At 37.3% G+C, this 17,740-nt stretch overlaps 1 protein-coding gene across 1 annotated transcript; it reads right to left on the bottom strand.

Annotated features, from left to right (window-relative positions):
- Positions 1 to 11,710: 11,710 nt before the first annotated feature.
- Positions 11,711 to 15,878, bottom strand: LOC117419407 (G2/M phase-specific E3 ubiquitin-protein ligase-like). The gene is made up of 7 exons (XM_059005732.1): positions 15,773 to 15,878; positions 15,195 to 15,278; positions 14,699 to 15,015; positions 14,205 to 14,383; positions 13,867 to 14,039; positions 12,901 to 13,115; positions 11,711 to 12,209 (listed from the first exon to the last, which is right to left on the bottom strand). The coding sequence occupies exons 4-7, from the start codon at positions 14,286 to 14,288 to the stop codon at positions 11,965 to 11,967; spliced, it is 717 nt and encodes a 238-aa protein (XP_058861715.1). The 5' UTR covers positions 14,289 to 14,383; positions 14,699 to 15,015; positions 15,195 to 15,278; positions 15,773 to 15,878; the 3' UTR covers positions 11,711 to 11,964.
- Positions 15,879 to 17,740: the final 1,862 nt, after the last annotated feature.

Below are 17,740 nucleotides of genomic sequence, written 5' to 3'. Positions count from 1 at the left end.
GATGCTCGGTATACGTTTGTTCTAGCTTGACGTGTGTGGGCCCCATTTATCCTAGTGGTGATTTCACCTGGCCTTTCTGGTGCCATACCAAGTCAGCCTATGTGATGAGCTCTTCTCCCCTCTGGCTATTTGTGATAGAGAGAGACAGGATCAATGTTGTAAATCTCCCTCCCAACGAGAAAGGGCGCCGTGTAAGGATGGTGGTATGCTGTCTCCTAGATGGACCGCCCTGATGGTAGGTGGAAACCGGAAGGTGACCATATTAGGGGGGGTGCATAGTTGCAAATGCTCAGAACGACTCCATTGCAAGCAGCTGCGGGACGGCCCTCTATTGGAGAAACCATGGTGACGGGTTGTTTGCAAGGGGGAGTGTCTGGGTACAAAGGGGAAGCAGCTACGTGAGTACGCGGCCTTGCGCTGAAAAGTAGACTGACGGCCGGAGCTGCGTTTAGTTGTTTTGTATTACGTTTTTGTTTTGTTGTTACAGAGGAGGAGTAAGAGCAAGGGGCTGCAGCCACGGAGCCAGTCCACACTGCACTGAGCCACACAACATTAGCATGCACCATGGACCCGACATTGAAGAGCACACTTTCGTGCACCGGACGTGGGAATATAATTGATGTTTTGTTTTTGAGTTTGAACACTCGCCGTGTACCCCCCCCAATACCATTGCTGGTAGAGGGGTGGCTCTTTTGGTTGTTTATTAAAAACACAGACGTTTCTGGGAGTAACTCACTTTCTGAATTGTCTTTGTATACACTACACCACTCGCACCTGTCACACTGTTGTGTGCTGAGTTATCAGCGTTGCTGCCTTCCCTGCTGAATTTAGTGCTGAAGATAGGGGAACACAGCAACAGCAAAATGTGGCACGGTAAGCAGCGTGACATTTTCCCTTTCATCTCACAGCTCAGAAAAAACGCCTCAATCTAGAATTGAAAACACCGTACATTAAGCCCAGGGAGAGGGAGAGTGTTGAAATGTGCCAAATGGTGACAGATTGGAATTCAGGCCTCAGAGTTGAAAAGCGTGAGAGGAAAGTTAATTAATCTGTCCAGACTACAGAGACCAAACCCTTTCCTTTTTTTCCAATGGCTAATTTAGAAGCAGTTTTGAAGTAGACAGAACACTGACAACAATGGGGTAACAAGTAATGAAACACCTGCACAAAGTTAACATGGTGTGAATGTAATTCAAAACAGAAAGAGGGCCCAACTGCCACAATGCATAATTCGTTATGTGCAATACCTCTGATTAGAATATTGCAAGTACAATTTCAGTTTCACTTTAGACTTTCAAGCTTTTTTCAATATTTCTAAATCCAGCACTATTTTGTGTTTAATGGATATGGATAATGTATAGACTGCCTGTGCTGCTATTTCAGCTGTCACTGGTGTCTCTACTGGGTGTCCTGGCAGTGTGCCCAGGCAACGTCTTGACATTCTTTGTTTTGTGCGTCTGTATACTTAGTTTCTTGCAATTATCCTTTAGTTCTACAAGAATGCAACCATATCTGTCATCTAAGCATTTGATATGCCATCAGTACAGTTAACCAGGCTATGTTTCATCACTGCAAATTCAGTGGTTCAAAAATATCCTCTTATGTCTTCAGTTGTTGACTGAGATTTCGGTAACTAACAAATCATACGCACCTATAAAGACAGTAATTAAAAAAAAAAAAAAAAAAGATCTGTTTTGAAAATGCCAGCTAATTCCACCACGATACCCGTACATTTAAAAGATTTGTGCAATGTGTTATACTAACTGGTTTGTTCATAAATATGTATGCTTGCTCCCTGCCTTTTCACTGCATTTTTAAATGAACTGAAGTAATAACAGAATAAGCAATATCAACCAAGGTTTTAAAAAATATATATATACGCTGGGTTTGTTTTATTAAACAGTGACATTAGTTAGCTGTGTGTGTGTGTGTGTGTGTGTGTGTGTGAATATACCCTCGAGGACAGGACAGCCACGGTGATGGAGTTTTGCTCCACAGCAGTGTCCATACGGTTAATGGCCTCCCTGATGTCCTTCAGGCTGCTCTGCAGTAGTTGGTAGTGCTGTTGTTGCAGGGCATAAATAGCGACGTCATAATCACGCTCAGTCACTGGTCTGGGTATGGTGGCATCGGTGTCTGGTGGAACCTTTGGCCTGACCTGCTGCACCCCAATCCTCTGAGAATCTGTGACCTGCTGCTGCTGCTGCTCATCTCCCATTGGTGGGAGGTGACGGGTGCTGCAGCCCTGCTCTTCCACTTGCTGTGGCTGCTGCAGTTCAGCCTGCCCGGGAGTGATGCTCGATGTAGTGTCACCTGCGTAATAATCACACATCCTCAGCATTTTTCCACAAGTACAAAGACATCCTAGCCTGACTGCTTTAGATATGCTGGCGTACGTATTTTATATGTATTTATTTGTAATCGTCTTTCTGGTGTGCACTGTGGCTTTTTTAAATAAGTACTTTGAGTAAGATATGTCATTGCCTTCGATGTGTATTTAACTGTGTGGCCAATTATAGTAAGTGGGACGTCATCTTACACTGTTTGTACATGTATCTGACATTTGCATCTGTGTTAGCTTACACTTACCTCCTGGACGCTGCTCCCTGCTTATCTTGGAGGTGTTGATTGCTCCTTTAACACCGTGGAGTTGCTCACTCTGCAGGATAGTCTCGATTTGCCTGAGCTGTTGCTGTGATGGTGGTCCCCCTCCCGTGGCAGTAGCTGAGAACCTGTTTGTTGCTAGATTTTCTTTTATTCTTCTTTTGAGGTAATTCCAGCGCTTTCTTAATTGTTTCTACATACATTCACTGACCCCAAGCGCATTTATCTGTTTTAAAATGCCTAACCATATCGCCTGCCTCACTGGTGCTCGTGTTTTCGCTGAGTAAGAGCCAAATACTGTGGCATAGTTCTTCACAATCTCTGTTGTCAATACTTCCAGCCCTTGTTCACTAAATTTAACATTTCGAAAATCTAGCTGCTTGGGCTGACTGAGGATTTTACCTCATCTGCCATTGTCTTTGTGTTTGTTTGTTTTTTTCGTTCATCTCCTCCTTCTTCTTTTTCTTTTTTCACCGCTGTCTTTCTCTCTCTCATATTTTTATCCCTGCCTCCTCCAGTAAGTCAGCCCCTACACCTGTTGTCAATACAATAAATACTGTGCGCAACTTCAGACCTGTTGCCACCCACAATTTGTATGCTAATTAGAATGTTTGCTACTAATTAGTTAGTAAATTGGACATGACACTTTGGGAAATACCATTCACAGTCAATTCAATTTTCCTCCCGAAATTCTGGCCAAATTACCGCTGCTTAGTAAATGAGGCCCATTGTTTCACCTGAGTGATAGCAATGACATAATACATGTTTATTCTCAGGGTCTTTACAACCAATAATGGACACTGCTCTTGATTTATTTTCTCAAAATAATATTTATAAATAAAATAGTTATTCCTTCCATTATTATTAGTAATAAGGAAAAAAGTACCTGATAAGTTTAGTTCATGAATAGTATCTACTTATATCCACTTGTTTCTTGATACAGTAGATGCCGGTTATTAGCAACCCTGATAAAGACAACTTTCGGTTATTAACAACATTTTCCCAGGAGCCAATCCCACCCCCATAAACTTTAATGTCAATGGAATTCTGATATTAGCAACTGCACGCTGCTTATTGACAGCTTTATTACTAGTTGCCAGTGCTACAGAGCGCACTTGCATGGTTTATGTGCATGCTTCATGCAGCTTTTATAACACACTGACTTCACAACTGCGTATTTCTGGTGGACTGAGGCAGAATTGTGGCTTTGAAACTGGCTACGAAGCTGCACGCAAAATTGAGATGGATTTGCAGCAGGAGGTGGTGCATTGGATAAGGGCGTCTGCTAAGAAATAAATAATAATAATAATAATAATTATAAAAAGCAGACAACATTGGACATTTTCTTATTTTAAAATTTTGTTCTTTAGAATTGATTGTAAGTATGTGGCAAAGTGGTATATTGTGTACAGGTGCAGGAGTGATGCAGTGCGTAATTAACAGACAGAGAGTTGTAATCCAGTTGGGAAGGTTTTTTTAAAAAATTATAATCCTGGTCTGGTGACCAAACAATAACTCCAGGCAATACACAACAATGTGTAACCCTGGGAAAGAACTGTCGAGAAAGAGAGAAACCTGTGTGAGACTGAGTTACTGATACCTGTGAGTTTTGACCTGGACTGTTCTGAGTACCTGATTTGTGGCCTGAACCTATTTTGTGTGGATAACCTGCTACGCGTACCTGACCCATGCCAGTTTACTGACCTGCTTTTGGAACTGTGGAATAATAAACCAGGTGCTGCCCTGTTTTACACTGAACTGTGTTGTGTGTGAGCATATTTGTAAGTGTCTCACCTGCTTTAATGTGCACTAGTTTAGACCAACTTCTTTATTTGTCACTATATATATATATATATATATATATATATATATATATATATATATATATATACAGTGCTGTGAATAAGTATTTCCCCCCTGTCTGATTTTCTGCATTTTTGCATATTTTTGGCACTGAATGTTAACAGATCTTCAACCAAAACCTAATATTAGATAAAAGGGACCCTGAGTGAACAAATAATACAAAAATGTGATACATATTTCATTTATTTATTAAAGAAAGTTATGCAAAACCCAATGCCCCCGTGTGAAAAAGTAATCGACCCCTTAGACTCAATAACTGGTTACGCCACCTTTAGCAGCAATAACTGCAACCAGACGCTTCCTGTAGTTATTGATTTGTCTCTCACAGCACCATGGAGGAATTTTGGCCCACTCCTCCATGCAGAACTGCTTCAACTCAGTGACATGTGTGGGTTTTCGAGCATGAACTGCTCGTTTCCGGTCCTGCCAATGGGGTTTTGGTCTGGACTTTCACTAGGCCATTCCAAAACTTTAAATTTCTTGTTCTTTAACCATTCTGATGTAGACTTGCTTGTGTGTTTTGGATCATTGTCTTGCTGCATGACCCAGCTGCGCTACAGCTCACGGACAGATGGCCTGACATTCTCCTGTTTTATTCTCTGATACAGAGCAGAATTCATGGTTCCTTCAATGATGGCAAGGCGTCCAGGTCCTGATGCAGCAAAGCATCCCCAAACAATGACACTACCACCACCATGCTTGACCGTTGGTATGAGGTTCTTACTGTGGAATGCAGTGTTTGGTTTTCGCCAGACATAACGGGGCCCATGTCGGCCAAAAAGTTCCACTTTTGACTCATCTGTCCATAGAACATTGTTCCAGAACTCTTGAGGATCATCCAGGTGGTTTTTGGCAAACTTGAGATGCGCATTCATGTTCTTCTTATTGAGCAATGGTTTCCACCTTGCTACTCTGCCATGAATCCCATTTTTGCCCAGTGTCTTTCTGATGGTGGAGTCATGAATACTGATCTTAACCGAGGCGAGAGAGGCCTGCAGATCCCTGGATGTTGTTATAGGGTTCTTTGTGACTTCCTGGACGATTTTACGCCTTGCTCTTGGAGAGATTTTGGCAGGACGGCCACTGCTGGGAAGATTCACTACTGTCCCAAACTTTTTCCATTTGGACAATATGGCTCTGACTGTGGTTTGGTGGAGCCCCAGAGCCTTAGAAATGGCTTTGTAACCCTTTCCAGACTGATAGGCATCAACAACTTTTTTCCGGAGGTCTTCAGGAATTTATTTTGTTTGTGGCATGATGTGCCTCTAGAACCTGTGTGCTGACAACTTCACTCTGGATGGTAAGGGTATTAAAATAGGTAAAATGAAGCCGGAACAGAATGCATTGTACAGATGACGTTTACATTTATCAAAAACAATGTTATTTTGATTCTTGCACCCATGCATGCATAGACGTTATCCTTCGGGCACCCTCTGTTGCAGCAAACCACAACATAACTCCTGCAATTTATTTGAACAATGTCTCACAACACTCGCAATGTATGCTAGAGATCGCGCTAAGAAGACGCAAAAGATATTTAAATGAGTATATTGCGGCACTTTTCATTAACATATTTTCTATTGGTACCTATGACAAAATGTATACTTTGCTAAGTGTCGCAACAAATTGCGATACAATTCTGCTGCCACTGGCCCAAAAATAAATAAACCTATTTCATATAGCTGCTAAACATCTGACATGCACTTGAGAATGAACCTATAGTAAAAAGTTTGAAAAGAGATGATGAAAGAGTACACCTTTACTAATTTGGCTGGTTTAATTAATTTCATTAACATTGATCTTTGAGTTTGATGCTGCTGTGTCTGCCAAAACCCTGGTTACTCTGAGGATTCGTTTGATTAAAACAGTTTCGCCTCAAAAATAGCAGACTGCAGCAAACACACAACACTTTAATTAGGCCTACAAAGAGGGCATCTGCTTCTGAGAGTGAATGGAAATTCTCAATCTTTTAGGAATACGAAGCCTATAACTACTTCTACTAAGTTATGCTCCAGTCGTCTCATTGTCATAATGACTGCTGGTTGTGCTGCATGATTTTTTTTTTCTTCTCTTATATTTTAATGATACTTACAATATTTCTGAGTAGTCCTGAGTGCCATTGCTCAAATATTGAGCTTGTTTGTTTTAGTTTTTTTTTTTTGACCTTATAAAAGTTTACCATGGCAAATTGACATAGTCACTTTGCAGTTTTTCCCCATGCTTTTCCCATGGTTATACTATGCATTTACCATAGTTCACCATGGTATGCCATGTGTTTTTTAAATGCTTAACCATACCCCTGTGCTTTCTTCACTGTAACCACTTATACAAGTGAAGCCTCAATTTTTACTGCTAATTAAACCTAATGTGTTAATTAATGTTAGCTTAGTTCCCAGTCTGCATTGTACTTATCAGATCAAATACCAGAATAACTGATAGAATCTGATTGTTTTTTATTTTTAGAGCGACGTCAGTGAGAAGAGCTGTTACTGAGATTGTACTGCACACCTGCTGAAATGAATATGAGGACATACGTAAAAACATATAGAGGTATTTGATCTCTTATTGAATAACTGTCAACTGCAATTTAGAAGCACTACAGTGACAACTGACAATTACGGTGGCCCTGAAGTGCAAAACGAAAAAAAAAAAAAAAAAAACTGGTGTGAATTTTTTTTAAAAAAGGTAGCAAAAATAAAAAAATGTGAGCATTTTAAAAAAAGGTTGACAAAAAACACAATGTCAGCATTTTAAAAAAGGGTGGCAAAAAAAAAAGTTGTGAACATTTTAAAAAAGGGATAGCAAAAAAATGTGAGCATTTTAAAAAAGAGTGGCCAAAAAAATGTTTGTGAACATTTTAAAAAAGTGTGGAAAAAAAATGCGCATTTTTTTTAAAGGGGGCGTAATTTATAAAGGGGTGTAATTTTTTTTAAACGTGTGTGAAATCTTTTAGATGCGCTACAAATAAAAAATGTGTGCCAGAAATGACGTAAGAGCACTTCCGGGTCTAAAACAGGACGTTTTCACAAGATTAACTGACTTGTTCCGCTTTCTTTTTCGACCACAATTTTAGCACAATGTTAATGGGTATATTTGCAATTGTTTTGTTACAAAATCTTGCACACTGGTACAGTATATGAATTTTAAAAAATCACCACAAGGCTAACAGTAATTATATACCCTATATAATGTAAACAGTAGGAGGGGCTTTAGTATATGAGGCTCTTACATGATTTAACAGGAGTTACCAGTTAATATATTTTACAATCCTTTCTGTGCTTTTAGATGTATTTCTAGTTAAGCTACAGAAGGTCAATCGGATCTGAAGATAAAGATGTCAAGTCTTATTGCCCATTATTTTGACCAGGGGCATTCTTATGATGCAGTTTTAGCTTTTCTTTCCGAGCTCCACGGCATACATCTCAGCATGCGAACCCTGAAATACAAATTAAAGAAACAGGGACTTAGCAGACGATTAAACTATGCACCCCAAAGAGACACCATAACCGCAATTAGAAATGAGCTAAGAGGTCCTGGGGTGTTATTTGGGTACAGAACGAAGTGGCAAGTGCTGAAACAGAAATACAGGCTAAATGTAAAAAGAGAGACAGTGATGAGAGTACTTCCACAGCTAAACCCTAGAGGACACCAATCAAGAACAGTAAGGCGATTCGTTCGAAGAGTGTACCACTCACTTGGTCCAAACTACATTTGGCATGTGGATGGCTATGATAAGCTGAAACCTTTTGGATTTGCGATTAGTGGCTGCATTGATGGCTTCTCTCGTCGCCTAATGTGGTTAACAAGTGGACCAACCAACAACAATCCAGCTGTCATAGCTAATAACTATGTCAACTGTGTAGTGTCCAACAAAATTATTCCAATGAGACTCCGAACAGACTGCGGAACTGAAAATGGTACCATGGCAGCAATTCAAGCTATGCTGAGAAGACATCATAATGATTACCATGCTGGAACAGAAGTCATCTGTATGGCTCCTCCATGTCAAATCAAAGAATTGAAAGTTGGTGGTCAATTTTCAGGAAAGGAAGGTAAGCATGAACATATAACAATCCTCTCTTCGAATAATTACCCAAACAATTGTCCAATCTTCCTTTATGCACCTGTAAAACCAACATGCCAAGTGATGGCAGCTCTTTTTCCTTGCAGATTGGTATAATACATGATAAAATACTTTGTCAGATTTGTCAGGAATATACTTCTGATTATTGTTTCATTGTTTTTAGAGCTCAGTTTTGGATGGATCTCTTTGGAGACATTTGTGACTTTGGGCTATTCAATGGGAGTCACGAACACCAGTGCCTGCTTCGCTACTGTTTTATGAATATACTTCAGACTGACTTAGATGAATGCACTTCCCTTTGGAATCTCCATCGAATTAGACCTTCACGGATGTCACTCTGTCCCGGGGGCATACCAAACGAAATGTACAGATTGCCGCAAAGGTAAACATATTCTGTGATTATATGCATTGCACTACAGGTGTTCTTGAACAAAAGCATTATTTAGAAAATCTGTATCATCTTCAATTAGGTGCTGCCAAACATAATAAATATATATTCAATTTATTGGTTGTGCAAAGAACAGATTTATGGCACACAGTAGTATTCAATATTTACTTTATTATATTTAAAAATGCATATTCTGTATATATTTTATTACTTAGAAATGCAACACATTGGGACCAGAGATCTTAATGTTCAACAACATTATACATGACTTTCTGCATTTCTAATGACTAATTTGTGTATTTCCATTCCTGGGCTGGATTTTATTATGACCAATAAAACAAATACCTAAGACAGCAGTAGGCAGGCCAAAAGTAGTATGGTTATGTTTGTAGATGCAGTAATAATTAGGAAAAATTTAACTAAACAGTTTGCTGGCGCACATATTCTCTGCTCATGTTTGAAAGTTGAATAAAACATATAGTTAACAAAAAATAGGAAACACCAACATACAACTGAATTTGAACTGAACCTATGTCAATATTAAAAGTACATCCCCAAAACATTTGCTTTACTTTACTACTAATAGGTTTAGTTTTACTGACTTAATTCAGTAGTATGTAGCAGCTTTCTAGTGATGTTTTAGTTTACTTCATGTATGAATGTTTAACACTTTTGTTATGGTACTTCTTGTTTTATAAAATCAATTTCCTTCTTTATTGTGGATTCCCATTGGATGTACAGGAGCTGCAACAGCTGTCAGAAAATTACGGAACAGTCAACATTTGCGGAGATGAGGCAATTTACTTTTATTTGAATAATGTTATTCAACAGTGCAGACTTCCACAGGCAGAAAATGTAGAATCAGCTCTGGAAAATTACATACAGCTAAAAGAAATGTCTGGCATGTAAAAAAAGAATAAAGATTAAAGAGAGAAACAAAAAAGAAACTATTTGCCCTTAAAAAAGGCAAATGTAAACTATTTGCCCTTAAAAAAATGTAATTCTGACATTTTTCAGCCACAAAAATAGAAAATTAACAAATATAGCTGAAAACAGCAAAACCCCAAGGCCAAATATTCCACCATACAAATTAAACATTGCTAAAATTCAATTGGCTTGTGGCGGCCACGTTTTTTTATACAACTTCTCTAACAAACTTGAGACAATTTCCCCAAGTTTAAGACTGCTAAGTTTAATTTAAATCTGCATTTGAATAGTTTAAAATATTACAGCTAACAATTCTAGTTTTGGGTCATTCCATGCCAACTCAACCAGTGCTGTTGCCTGTCCATCTCAGATTTTCCTAGAAAAGTTTGCCTGGGGGTTTCCGACAGGCAGAGTTCAGAAATGATAACCATTTTTTTTTTTTTAATTTATCCATTCAACCTGTGACCTTGCAAAGGTCAACCTAAAGTGTGAAAGGGACCTTGACCAGAAAAATCACCCTAGGCGCAATTTAGATGCTACCATCATGTGTAGCACCTTGTTCTACTTGTATTGAATAGGGCTTTTGAGAAAAAAAATCTTAGGAGCACCCTACTCACTTCTGTCAAAATGCCAGACGAGGGGTAACTGACAAGTTTTATTCGAACTTCAGCCTAACCCTTTACCCTGTAGAGGATGTGAGTCCTAAAATGTAAGTATGCTGCAAGACCCTTAGGTCCAGTCTTCCAAATTCTGTGAAAATCTTTTGGTTTCAAGTCCCACCACTGGTCATTAAACCCCCTTGAAATTTGAATGTTTGCTATGTGTACCAAGTTTAGGCCGTAATAACTTGCGTGGGGAACTCCAAAAAATCACTCAAAGGTATGTTTGGATAGATATTAATGAGATCTACAAGCATCAAGCAAAATATTTTGGCATCCAGGGATTTTGGATTTTTGAAGTTGCATTTGTCATGCATTTGAGCATTGCTTATGGCCACATTGATGAGGCTAAAGTACCTCATAGTTCTATCCAAACTGGCTATTTCTTCAACTTTGCATTCTCTGAGGATTGACCTAGAGGAAAAAGTAACAATGTGTGCTTCCACTGGCACTAGCTTGGAGCTGAGGAGTTATGAACTTGCATACTGGACTTCACTGTTACGATGACACATTTGAAACTACCAAAACCTTACTTAGTTGGATTTAAAAAAACAAAAAGTGATAGTAAAGTTTTTTTTTTTTTTTTATAAGTCGTGGTGCCTACCTAGGGGGAATTGATTGACTGACCAACCATTTGTGAAAAAGCCATTTGCTACATTCTCTTGCTAGCCAATCAGTCAATTTCAGGCACAACTGGAAGTCTTTGGTTTAAGAGGTCTTCGATGACAGACAGGCGTATTTTAAAGGTGCTGTAAACAGGGAAGATTTTTTTTAAATTTGTTATAAAAGAAAAATAGTTAATTTAGTTTTTTAAATCCACCTAAGTAAGGTTTTGGTAGTTTCAAATGTGTCATTGTAGTCCAGTATGCAAGTTCATAATCCCTCAGCTCCCCGGATACCAAAATATTTTGCTTGATGCTTGTAGATCTCATTAATATCTATCCAAACATATCTTTGAGTGATTTTTTGGAGTTCCCCACGCAAGTTATTACGGCCTAAACTTGGTACACATAGCAAACATTCAAATTTCAAGGGGGTTTAATGACCAGTGGTGGGACTTCAAACCAAAAGATTTTCACAGAATTTGGAGGACTGGACCTAAGGGTCTTGCAGCATACTTACATTTTAGGACTCACATCCTCTACAGGGTAAAGGGTTAGGCTGAAGTTCGAATAAAATTTGTCAGTTACCCCTCGTCTGGCAATTTGACAGAATGAGTAGGGTGCTCCTAGGATTTTTTTCTCAAAAGCCCTTTCTCACTTTAGGTTGACCTTTTATAAGGTCACAGGTCGAAGGGGAAATTAAAAAAAAGATCATTTCTGAACTCAGCTTGTCAGAAAACACACAGGTGATTTTTTCAACGAAAATCTGAGACGGATGGGCAACAAAATGTCCTTCTTCTGGTTGAGTTGGCGTGGAATGACCCTTTTATAATAATTCTAGACTCTGCCAAACCCTGGGTAATTTAATATTCCAAAGTCCATGTTCTTCTGAAAAGTATAGTAATCTGTAGTAATTGGTAGGTGAATAATATTGCCACAAGTGTTAGTAATGGGATATGGTGACCCATTATGAAGAAACTGTACTGATGGATGCGGATGGAAACCAGAAGGTGGAATGGAGGACAGGCCGGTAGCAAACTGGAGAATATCACGCAGTGATGGTCCTTCCGGCGACAAATTTCCTGTAGAAAAAAAAATGAAAACTTACAACACAATAAACCTGCATAATCAATTTACTCATCGGTAAAGAGGTCTATAATTTTAATAGCAGGGGATATCATTTTAAAGGGTGATGTACTGTCTTCAAGTTGACATTTCAGACCAAATCAAACCTTTGGCCCACCCATTAATCACAAATTACAAACCCCATACTGATGATGGCTTTTTGCTTGTCAGAGGGTTCTTGTTTGTACCCATTAGGGCATCTGCTATCAATACTGGGTTTGCAATTTGTGATTAAGAGGCGAGAAAGTTTTGATTTGGTTCAGACCTATGTATGCTTTTTCAGCACTTTTGACATTCTGAAAAAAAAAAAAAAAAAAAAAACATTTATGGATTTCAGTAACATACAAAGTTCAGTAATACCTGTATTTCTCTCCAAATGTTAAATCTATACATTGTTAGAAAATAACTGTTAAAGTTAGTTGGTCATTCTGTATCAGAAACATTCAGTAACTTTGCCACTGTCTAGTTTTTGAGAGAATGGGTAATGTACTGGACCACAAAAGCAGGTTTTATGTGCAAACTAATTTTAAAATAAAAGGTGATAATAGATGATCAGACAGACATTTAATGCTCTCATTTGGACATCAAGAGGTTTATTTGCAAAACAGATAAACTTTTAACACCCTTTTTCTTCCTATAAATTCTGACCTTCAGCATCTATGGTGTAATCAATCCAGTAACCAATAATTCTGCTTTCTACGGCACGTTTGTTGCTACCCTTGTCACTGAACTGCAATGCTAATATATCTTCAAGTGCCTGTGCGGTAACTCTCTTTTGAGTAAAGCAAAACTGGTTCAGAAAAACCTCAGGGTGCTGTTTCATTGCCTCTAGAACATTAAGGGTTTTTAACCCTTCCATAAATCTATGAAACCAAAAAAAACAGATGTCACAGTCAATTTCATACTTTGGTAAAAGTATTATAGATAATAGTCTGTAGATCTAGTGTACCCCTTTTTCACACTACATTAGAGTCTCAAACTCAGTAGTTCCCAAACCTGTCCTGCTGGTTTTTCTTCCAAACCAAGTTCTCAATTACTTAATTAAACACTCAATTGAACTAACACGTTGCTTAATTAGACCTTTTCAATTGTTTAGTTTATTAAATTAAGTAATTGAGAGCAGCTCAGTTGGAACAAAAACCAGGAGGGCAGGGGGGGCTCCAGGACAGGTTTGGGAACCACTGGTCTAACTAGTTGATTAATTTGTAGCCCCTTCAAATGGTCACCATAATGTCTCTGACGTACTGTTGTCAATTGAAAAAGTGTGAATAACACCGGGTAATCACATACTATTCATGCTAAAGGAAATCATTTATTTTTCTGGTCAACTATGGCCTGGACCAAATCAAAACTTTAACCCACCCACTAATCGCAAATTACAAACCTGATACTTTGTTTGTGAGGTTATTCCTTCTACACCAGAGGGAAACCAACATTAATGCTGGCTTTGTAATTTGCGATTAGCGGGTGGTTCAAAGTTTTAATTTGGCCCAGGCCCATATGCGTATTCTGTTAATCTCAAAATAAATGTAAGTCAATTACTATTTTTATTTTTGCTCATGATAAATGATTGCATTATTTTGAAACCGGACAATAAAATCTTAGAATACTTACAGCTCGATGCCAAATGCATTTCTTTTTATTATATACCACTTAAGAAAGTCTTCAACTAGTTTCTCCTTGTCGTCCAATTCTTTAATGACTGTCTTGCAGCCAGCCAGATGAAAAACAAGTGTTTGTTTTTCAAGTATTGTAAGGAGTTCATCAAGAGATTTGGAATTGCGTACCTGAAATAACATGTAAAATAAAATGTAAAATGGCATGTACTATTACTATTATATACAGTCAAATGTCAGGACAAATAGAAAACATGTCATAAATGCTTTGACTTGGTTTGTTTTCAATCGGTTTACATGAGTTTTAAATAATTTATTGTACAAGTTTTAACTTACATTAAAAAGGATGCCCTTGATCTCATGGTCATCTATGTCTTCTAGGGTAGCGTGGATATCATCAATGCCCAAGATGTGTCTCATGAGATTTGCAGACAAAAAACTTGGTGAGGGCCCTCCATGTACCAGTGATACAGCAATTATTCATCCAGCCATGAAGTATTCGTCATTCTTCTCACCTTAACATAAATAATAGTTGCAAGCATTACACCAAACTGTAGCATTTTTGTCAACCAAACTATGTTGGTAAATTGACAAAATATATGTAGTGTAATGATATAAAAATATTGCACATTGTCTATACAGTCACTACTGTTATTTATTTTTATCATTTTTATTTTTAATTTGTAGTTTTACCATTGTACTTCAATCTTGAAGACAAGTGTAAAGCTAAAAAATATAAACCTTTTAAAATGAAACCTTTTTACAGTAATTTTGTAGATGTTAAACCAAAAAAAAATTATATTTTTTTTAAAGAAGGAAAAAAACATTACCAGTTGCATCATATTTAAGAAACCTTTGTGTTTCTGGTCCTTCAAATACGGGACGTTTATGCAAGTGATCCATTAGAAGACCAAGGAACTCCCGTTTTGGTCCTCCTGTATCAATTCCTTCTTCAGTGACTCCAACGTCATCCGTAAATTTCACCATAATGGAATTCTGGGGTTCATAGTTACTTCTACGGAAACCCCGCATTGCTCCATCCCAGACATCAGCTCTATTAATTATAAAGCGACTGCAGGCTGCATTATTGACTTGAAGAAATAAATCTTCTATGATGTTACTTATTGTAATATGGCTTTCTTGAGCTCTAAGAATAGAAAAACAAAATAAGTAATTTCCAAATATTGCATAGCCTAATATTTTGTATATCCAATTAAAAAAAATAATATTAAAGAAATGGTTGGCAGGTAGTGTTAACAATATTTTTTATATATATTACTGTTGTAAATCATGAAAGTAATAGGTTAACCAAAGAAAAAAACCTACCTATCACCTATCACAGTTTCTTCTGTGTCTTCAACACTGCTGTCATCACTGAGAGGGATTGGTGCAAATACCTCAGTGTAGTTCCTGAAAGGAGACAAATAATACAAATCTGAAAACAAATTCTGCAGTGGTATCTTGGTAATAAAGCTAACCAAGAGGTTAATTGTTTAACTATGCAAGTTTTATAATTCCAAATGTTTTCCCGCCTTTGTTAAGGACTAATTAGTCAGAACTTCAATGTCAAGTATAACTAACAACTAAAAAAATATAAAAAAGTACAATTCTGTTTATTCTGTATTAAAAACCAACATTTGGGCTGTATTATGATTAATCCAAATGAAAATCTTGAAATAAACACACATAATAAATTCAAGAAAAGGCAAGGTGGGGAATGAAACAACCTACATTTTTTTAACTGTAATAATAACAATAAAAACAAATTCAAAGTTGCACAATCCTTTAACTATATTAGCTATACTGATTTTAGGAATATGAAGTCTTATCAATTAGGATTTGGAAAAACAGATGTTAGTTTCTGCTACAATTTACACTGTGTAAAAAGTGAACGTAAAGCATACCTATAGCAGATATTACTACTGCTTCCTGGGGTCTCATATCCACGGTATGTGATGACGACTGTTGTGCACTTCGGTCAGCCTCGGCTTGATTTGAAGCACCTTGCTTCCATGGCTTTCAAAACAAAACAAAAAAATAGTAACTAGCGTTTTCTTTAAAATGACATATTGCTACCCTAAAGACTAGACTACAAACCTTTGTGTTAAAATAAAAATCACTGAAGTTAATATGTGAAACAACTACACTATTAAATGATTTTTGTGTAGTATTACTACTGACTACATTACCAGCGTTTCATCCAGATCATCATTCTCTGTGTGCTTCAATATAACCTCAGAATCGCTATCAGATATTTCAACAGTAGGATTTTCTGCAGAAATATGAAAATAGTAATCTGAGTCACAGTCACTCTTTATTATAATTCTAAATTCAATACATTATCCACTTACCATTTTTTTGGAATTCTGTCTGCAGACATAGACATCATAGAATTCTTCTGTATGGTTTCCCACATGCCTCTTTGTAGGATTTAAGATTAAAAAGCTCCTGGGTTCCTGGTATAAAATGAACTTTTGTCATGTCTGGGTAAAGTAAGTAGTAATCCCCATCACGAAAATTCTGATCAAACGCCCTGTGCTTAGCAACTACAGCGTTCAGTATTTCATCACATGTCGCCTCAACGTTGGTCAGTACTAATGGCAAACCAGATCCCCGTACAATTTTTAACTGTCCTCTCTGAAGATCAGGAGACATTATTTTAATAGTGATCTAAAAAATGAAAACAGAAAAAAGATTACCGGAATTAACAAAAAGTGGTTGAACTAAGTAGCTCACAACCTCACTTTTTATTTTTTTTTAAACTTAGAAATACCAGTTTAATATTGTTTTAACCACTAGTATTCTAATGTGTTTTTTGTCACAAACTATTTGTGCATGACTGGTTACTATAAATAAATAACACTTATGACAAAATATATATGTAAACAACAACCATAGTAATATGTAAGGAATAAGTAAAATCAAAATGTGGTACCGTCACAGAAGTTTGCTTTTGTGGAAGTTTTCTTTTAGAAAACTGGTTTCTTTCCTCAACTTTAAAGTCACGAAATTTTAAAAATTCCTTCAGCGTTTCACATTTTGGCTTTGGCGTGCCTGCCATAAGAATTACAAAAATAGATTACGTATGATTGCCTTTCTGTTTTAATACTTAATATGTTTATGATTTAATGATAAACTCACGTACATTCCCTTGGAATTAACGATCCTTCGTCAGTGTTTGGTAAAAAATCTAGTTTTTTACCACATCTAATGCAAAATGCTGGTCTCTCACCCTGTTTTTGCCCACAGAATGGGCAAAACATCTTTAAACTTATATTGTCTTTGAAGGGGGAAAAAACAACAAAAGTTACTCATTGCAATAAATGTCATTAGGCAGGTTTCACAAACCAAGAGTAGCATAGTACATAATGTTAATTTAGACTAGTGTGAGAATAGTGCTAATCGAGGTCTGTGAAACAACCCCATTAACCCATTAAGTTAAAAATGCTGGTTTGTATGAAACTATGCAAACACAAACAAGAAAAGACACTCATTTCACTTGTAGCTACAAAGGGTACTTCCAGATCAGAAATACAAAATTACACCAACAAGTCCACTGACTTAATACAGACTCTCATCAACTATATTCTATAATAAATGGAAGAAATCTATCATAGTCATTTTTTGTTATTAATCAAGACTACACACACAGCTGCAGGACATAAATAGGCTACTGTAGCAGTCCTTCAAATAAGTCCAAATGAAAAACTTTAAAACTCCAATTGAGTTTTGCACAGTTCTGATTAAAACCAACATATGTACCCCGTCACAAAAATAAATATTGGCCAACACTGAACGTCTACAATTTTACAGAACGTAAGTAAAGTAGTGCATTGTGGAATTGTGGAGGAGGCGCTGTTTTTATACATAGT

This window comes from Acipenser ruthenus, chromosome 31 (genome assembly GCF_902713425.1).
Source record: "Acipenser ruthenus chromosome 31, fAciRut3.2 maternal haplotype, whole genome shotgun sequence".
Classification (NCBI taxonomy): Eukaryota; Metazoa; Chordata; class Actinopteri; order Acipenseriformes; family Acipenseridae; genus Acipenser; species Acipenser ruthenus.
Note: the sequence above shows the minus strand (reverse complement) of the source record. Positions and strands in the feature narration are given on the sequence as shown.